Source organism: Myotis davidii, unplaced genomic scaffold, assembly GCF_000327345.1.
Source record: "Myotis davidii unplaced genomic scaffold, ASM32734v1 scaffold13, whole genome shotgun sequence".
NCBI classification, from domain to species: Eukaryota; Metazoa; Chordata; class Mammalia; order Chiroptera; family Vespertilionidae; genus Myotis; species Myotis davidii.
Genome location: NW_006286243.1, coordinates 167,889 through 175,267, shown reverse-complemented (window position 1 = coordinate 175,267; position 7,379 = coordinate 167,889). Strand labels below are relative to the sequence as shown.

General features: G+C 38.6%; 1 protein-coding gene across 1 annotated transcript in view; it reads left to right on the top strand.

The window, feature by feature from the left end:
* The first annotated feature begins 497 nt into the window (after positions 1 to 497).
* The window catches only part of LOC102752814 (antigen WC1.1-like), a 23,488-nt gene continuing 16,606 nt past the window's right edge, over positions 498 to 7,379 (top strand). The window contains 3 exon segments of the mRNA XM_015559947.1: positions 498 to 678; positions 6,719 to 7,027; positions 7,120 to 7,379. The exon segment at positions 7,120 to 7,379 is cut by the window's right edge and continues 21 nt beyond it. Of these exon segments, the coding sequence (XP_015415433.1) occupies positions 630 to 678; positions 6,719 to 7,027; positions 7,120 to 7,379 (618 nt within the window). The 5' untranslated portion in view covers positions 498 to 629.

Genomic DNA, 7,379 nt, shown 5'->3' with positions numbered 1-7,379 from the left:
ACTAGCTGGTGAGAAATAATTGTGTGCATCTCTTTCCAACTCTGTACTTAGTGATGCCACATTGATAGCTTAAAACTGGTCACAGTGGGAATACAGGGTTGGGCAAAAGTATGTTTATAGTTGTGAAACAGTTTATTCTCATATTATTATTTATTAACTATTATATTATTTTCCATATGAACAACTGTAAACCTACTTTTGTCCCACCCTGTATTTACACCACAGAAATAAACAAATGCTATACATAGAGATAGTTTTGAAACCCTAGATAACTATTTTTTTCTTCTGAGTAATTCTACTTTTACTTATTACAGTTTAGTTGTAATTTTGATGTGGTCATGGGAGGTGGTGAGAATAGTGTTTACATACTCTGCCATCTTGACCTTTGGAACTCTCCCAGAGATCTAGGTTTTTAATACTAAACACACACCACTGTATGGTCTCTTTAAATCTCTGCTGTGTCATGTGTTCTGTGTCTATGTCTCTCTTGCAGCTGCAGACCTGAGGTTGACGAGTGGAGGCCACCGCTGTGAGGGGAGAGTGGAAGTGAAGTACCAAGGAATATGGGGCACAGTGAATGATTTTGACTGGAACCTGGAGGATGCAGCTGTGGTGTGCAGACAGCTGGAATGTGGAGTTGCTGTTGCTGTTTCCAGAGGGGTTTATTTCGGATCAGGGGTAGGGCCCATTTGGCATTCATATCTTTATTGCAAAGGGACAGAATTGAAAATCAATGACTGTATTCGTTCTATGGTTCAAAACTACCATGAACTTGACTATTCCCATACCTTGGATGTTGGAGTTGCCTGCTCAGGTAAGCCTGTCTTGTCTGGCAGGGGACCCAGCAGGATTTTTCAGGAATAGCCTCAGTCTCATTCTAAGGATCACAGCCTTTACTAGTAGAGCATTCATGGGAGAAGGTTCCAGTTATACAGTGATTCCTAGAGCATTAGTATTCAAAGAAGCATGTTTAGCCCTGGACAGTAAATAGTCCATACCTACGGATCACAGAACTTTTCATCCCTGTGATGTGTCATGAGAAATAGGGAGGTGGGATCAAAAGTTTCCTATAGGCACCACTACTGGGTTGTACCTGTATGAATTTGTTTGATCATAGTAGCTATTTGTAGTCTTTCATGAGATGTTCAATCAGGTGTAGCCACAAGAGGGGACATGAAAGAGGCACAGGAAAACAAAGTTTTTATATTTACAAGTCCTAGAGAGACAGAGTCACTTAATTCCATAGGGGGCCACATGGGAAAATACCAAGAAAATAGGCTCAACAAGCACGTGTGTGTGTGGGGGGGGAGACATCAACGTGAGAGAGATACATCGATTGGTTGCCTCCCGAACATGTCCCATCCCGGTTTGGGCTTGAACCTGCCACCCAGGAACCTGCCCTTGACTGGGAAATCGAGCCTGAGATCCTGCAGTGCACTGGCCAATGATCTAACCACTGAGAACACTGGCCAGGATGACTCTGTTGATATTTTTTTATTGTGTATTTGCTTTTTATTTCATTGATTTCTGTTCTTAGCGTTCATTCTTTTTTAAAAATTTTATACTATTATAAATGTGTGGCAGATTAAAATTGGGAGAAATAAAATATATTTTTATTGATTTCAGAGAGGAAGGAAGAGGGAGAGAGAGACAGAAACATCAGTGATGAGAGACGATCATTGATTGGCTGCCTCCTGCACACCCTTCACTGGGGATCAAGCCTGAAACCCAGGCATATGCCTGGATTGGGAATTGAACCATGACCTCATGGTTCATAGATCAACACTCAACCACTGAGCCATGTGGGCTGGGCAGTGTTCATTCTTTTTGGATAATAATTTGCTGTTATTTTTGTAGACTCTTGAAATGGCATCATAGATCATTTGCCTTTAGTTTTTATATTCTATTCTAATGTATACATCAAGGAAGCATGAAGGCTATACATTTTCATCTCAGAACCTCTTTAGCTGTATCCTGCTAATTTTAATATTACAGATTTTCTTTTCTATTTTATCATCATAAAATGTTTATTATTTCTCTCTGAATAAATTCTGTCTTACTTTATCTGATATTAACTTATATATTACAGCTTTCTTTGATTAGTGTTTGCAAGGTATATCTTTTTTTGATTCTATTTATAGTTCATCTGTGTATTTTTGTAGACAGCATATGGTTATGCCCTTTGCACAGTCTGATCATCTTGCTTTTATTTGGAGAATTTAAATTATTTAATTTTAATGTAATTATTTCATGATTTGCTTTAAGTCTACTAGCTTGCTATTTGTTCTGTGTTGTTTTTTTTAAAATTCCTATATTAATCTTTATTTGAGTTTTTTTAGAGCTATTTTATTAACTGTATTGGTTTACTAACTATTTCCCTTTTTAAAGAGTTTATCATAATGTTGAAATTATTACTTTTGGACCACTTTTTACCTTCAAATGATATTATAAAAGTTAATATATAAGATCTTAAAGCCGTATACTTCTTTTCTTATTTTTGACATTTGTGCCAGTAATGTTATACATTTACTTATAAATATCCTATACAATAAAAGCCTAGGTGGTGTCGTGCAATGCCCTTGCACAATGTTGTTACAAGATGGCCACCACAAAGATGGCCAACAGGGGAGGGCAGTTGTGGGTGATCGGCTGGCAGGTGAGGGCAGTTGGGGGCAAACAGGCCAGCAGGGGAGGGCAGTGGGGGGACAAACAGGCCAGCAGGGAAGGGTAGTTGAGGGTGATCAGGCTAGCAGGGGAGCAGTTAGGTGTCAATCAGGCTGGCAGGGTAGTGGTTAAGGGGCAGGCAGGCAGGCAGGCAGGCGTTAGGGGGTTATCAGGCTGGCAGGTAGAAGCAGTTAAGGGCAATCAGGCAGGCAGGCGAGTTGTTGGGACCCAGCATTCCTGGATTGTGAGAGGGATGTCCGACTGCCCGTTTAGGCCCGATCCGGTGGTGGGATTGGGCTTAAATGGGCAGTTGGACATCCCTCGAGGGGTCCCAGATTGGAGAAGGTGCAGGCTGGGTTGAGGCGACCCCCCCCCCCCTTGCCCCCCCCCCCGCATGAATTTCATGCACCAGGCCTCTAGTGTTATAAATATTATAATACATCACTGTTAATTTTGCCTTAAATGTTTTTTTATTTTTAAAATAAGAAAAAATCCTTTATATGTTTTTTCAAAAACTTATTATTTACAGCAGTCTTTATAGCTTTGGGTAGATCCACTTTTTTCTTTTTATCTGTTATCATTTTCCTTTAGCTTGAAGAACTTTCGGTAAGATTTTTGTGTAGTGTAGGTCTGGTGTCCTCAAATTCTCTAATCTTTTATCTATTGTCTATTTGCTTCAATTTTGTAAGGCATTTTCACAGGAGACTTAATTTTAGGTTGGCAATTCCTACCTGCTACCTTAAAATTGATTTTATATTGTTATTTATATTATATATCATATGGCTTGCATTGCCACCAATAAGAAGTCAGCAATACATTTTTGTTTTTGTTGTTGTTCCTCTCTATACAATGAGTCAATTTTCTCTGGCTGCTTTTTTTAAAAAAAAAAATTATTATTTTATTGATTTCAGAGAGGAAGGGAGAGGGAGAGAGAGATAGAAACATCTATGATGAGAGAATCATTGATTGGCTGCCTCTTGCACACCCCCTCCTGGGGATTGAGCCCACAACCCTGGCATGTGCCCTTGTCTGGAATTGAACCTGGGACCTTTCACTCTGCAGGCCAACACTCTATCCACTGAGCAAAACCAGCTATGGCTCTGCATGCTCTTTAAAAAAAATATATTTTTAGAGAGAGAGGAAGGGAGAGGGAGAGAAATATGGACGTATACTCACAACCCTCACAACTGTTAACCTACTTTGCCCCCCTACTTTGTTGTCTATTTCTCCCTTTAGATCTGTCAATGTTTGCTTTATACAGAGTGTCCCTCTGAAAATGTATACACGCTTTAACAGCTGATAACTCAATTTTGGAAATGAAATGAATTTTAATAAAAACTACTTTTATAATTATTCAAAGTGTGTGTATACATTTTTTTTGGGACACATTATATATAGGTGCTTTGATTGTTGGGTTCATATATATTTGTAATTAGTATACCTTCTGGTTGAATTGACTCTTTTATCATTATATCTTGTCTTTTTTTGTCTCTTTTAACAGTTTTTGACTTAAAGTCTATTTTGTCTGATATACTAATAATGTTGATCTCTTTTAGTTACCATTTGCATTGAATCGCTCCATACTTTCACTTATAGTGTAAGTGTGTCATAAAATCTAAAGTGAGTCTCTTGTAGACAACATGTAGTTAGTTGAGTCTTGTTTTAAAAAATCCATTCAGGCGCCCTAACCAGTTTGGCTCAGTGGATAGAGCGTTGGCCTGCTGACTGAAAGGTCCCAGGTTCGATTCCGGTCAAGGGCATGTACCTTGGTTGCGGGCACATCCCCAGTGGGGGGTGTGCAGGAGGCAGCTGATCGATGTTTCTAACTCTCTATCCCTTCCTCTCTATAAAAAAATCAATAAAATATATATTTTTAAAAAAATCCATTCAGGCATTCAATGTCTTTTGAGTGGGGAGTTTAGTGAATTTACATTTAAAATTATTGATAGGTAAGGACTTGCTGTTGTCATTTTGTTAGTCATTTTCTGTTTTGTAGTTCTTGTTCCTCTCTTTATCTTTATTTATCTAGTGTACTTTATTTTGTGGTTACCATGGTGCTTACATGGAATATTATACAGTTATAGAAGTTTGTTTTAAGCTGATAACAACTTAACTTCAATTGCATACAGAAACTACATTTTACTCCCCAACCTGCCACTTTATGTAATCATGTCAGATTTTATTTTTTTCTATATTGTGTTTTCATCAACAAATTTCTGTGGTTATAGTTATTCTTACTTATTTTGTCTCTTAATTTATATACTAGTGTTAAAATTGATTTATGTACCACCATTACAGTATTACAATATTCTGTATTTATCTTCATATTTACCATTATTAGTGGGATTTATGCTTTGATACATGAACATACTTTTGTATTGTTGTTTAGCATCTTTTCATTTCACCTTGAAGAACTTTTTTCAGCACTTCTGTCTGGCAGTGCTTGTCAGAGAAATTTTTTATTTTTTCTTAATTCTTAAATATATATATTTTAAAATATATTCTTATTGATTTTAGAGAGAGGAAGGGAAAGGAATAGAGAGCTAGAAACATTGATGAGAAACATCGATCCACTGCCTCCTGTACATCCCCCACTGGGGATCGAGCCCACAACCCGGGCATGTGCCCTGACCGGGAATTGAACCATGACCTCCTGGTTCATGGGCCAAGCTCAACCACCAGGCTTTTACTTAGTTCTTAAAGGACAGTTTTGTTGTTCATGGTTGGCAATTTTTTCTTTCATTACTTTGAATATCATCCTGCTCTCTCCAAGCCTGTGAGACTTCTCCTGAGAAATCATCTATTAATCTTTTAGGGACTTATATGTTACAGGTTGCTTTTCTCTTGCTGCTTCCAAAATTCTCTCTTTGCCTTTGAATTTTGATAATTGAATTATAATGTGTCTTGGTGTAAACCCCTTTGGTTCTACCTATTTGGGTACTTTTGGGCTTCATAAATCAATATATTCACTTCCATCTTTAGATTTGAGAAGTTCTCAACCATTATTTCTTTAAATGAGCTTTCTGTCACTTTCTCTTTTCCTTATGGGATTCTCAAATATCTATATCATTTTGCTGGACACTGTGTCCCATATGCTTTCTTCTCTTTTTCATTCTTTTTTCTATTTGTTCCTCTACCATGATAATTTCAAATGACGTATCTTTGGGTTTGCTGATTTTTTTCTTCTGCATGATCAAGTCTTGTGGAAGCTCTCTATTAATTTTTTTTTCAGATCAGTCATTGTATCCTTGAGCTCCAGAATTTTTGATTTGTTCCTTTTTATGTTTTCAATTTTTTGTTAAACTTTTTTTTGTTTATTTATTGTTATTCTCATTGCATTTAGTTGTCTATCTGTGCTCTCTTTTGGCTCATTGAGCTTCATTAAGATGATTATTTTGAATTTTTTATTCATAGATATTAATTTCTTTAGGGTCAGTTACTGGAGCATTGTTATTTTCCTTTGATGGTATCATCTTTGCCAGATTCTTCATGATCTATGTCTGCATTTGAAGGAGCAGATACCTGTTCCAGTCTTTATAAACTTTTTTTTTTGTGTGTGTGTGTGTGTGTTTTTTTTTTACAGCTAAAGATCTTCTTCCACTATATCCTTTGACTGATAGGACTGCCTTCAGGATCATGGTCTAGCAGAACTGGAGTCAGGTCATGTAGCTGCTGCTGGGTCTGCTAATGGGTCTATGGTCAGTGGGCCCGGTAGCAGAGGCATGGATAGATACAGTTCCTTCTGGGTTCCTGGGTAGCCCAGACAGTCTCCTGAGTGTGGTAGAATGGGACTAGAGCCAGGTCACAGGGCTGCTTCAGATTCTAGTTGTAGAATTTCCACTCAGCCAGCCTTCCTGTAGTTCTGGATGATGTCTGTTTTGTCTTTTAATTATATTTTTGAATTTGTTGTGGGAGGCAGCAATTTCCAGTGTTTACCTATGCTATCTTGGTTTCTCAGGAAAAAAAAAATTTAACACTATGGTTTATCAGATGTCATTTCTAATTGTCAACATGTGATTGTGAACACTCACTGGGTCTATTTGTTTTCTCTTAGGATTTGTGCGTCTGGTTGGAGGGGATGGATTCTGCTCAGGGAGAGTAGAAGTGCATTCTGGAAGAAATTGGGATTCAGTATCTGGTGGGAACTTCACATTCTCCACTGCCCAGGTTATCTGTGCAGAGCTGGGGTGTGGCAAAGCTGTGTCTATTCTGATGGATGTGCCCTTTAGAGAGTCAGATGGACAGGTCTGGGATGAAGAGTTCTGGTGTGAGGGGCAGGAACCTGAGCTCAGGATCTGCCCCAGAGTGCCCTGTCCTGGAGGTACTTGCCAGCACAGAGGGGCTGTTCAAATCGTCTGTTCAGGTGAGTTGCAGAGCAGGATTTTAACCTCCCTGCATAATCTGTTGGGGTGATTAAAACATAATACTTTGTTAAATCCTATCTTCTCCTACCAGCATACGCAGAAGTGCGGCTCATGAAAAATGGCACCTCTCAGTGTGAGGGACAAGTGGAATTGAATATTTCTGGAAAATGGAGAATACTCTGTGCCTCCCACTGGAATATGGCCAATGCCAATGTTGTCTGTCGTCAGCTCGGCTGTGGAGTTGCCATCTCAACCCCCAAAGGAGCATACTTTGTGAAAGGAGGCGATCAAATCTGGAAAGCCCATTTTCACTGCTCAGGGGCTGAGTCCTTCTTATGGAATTGCCCAATG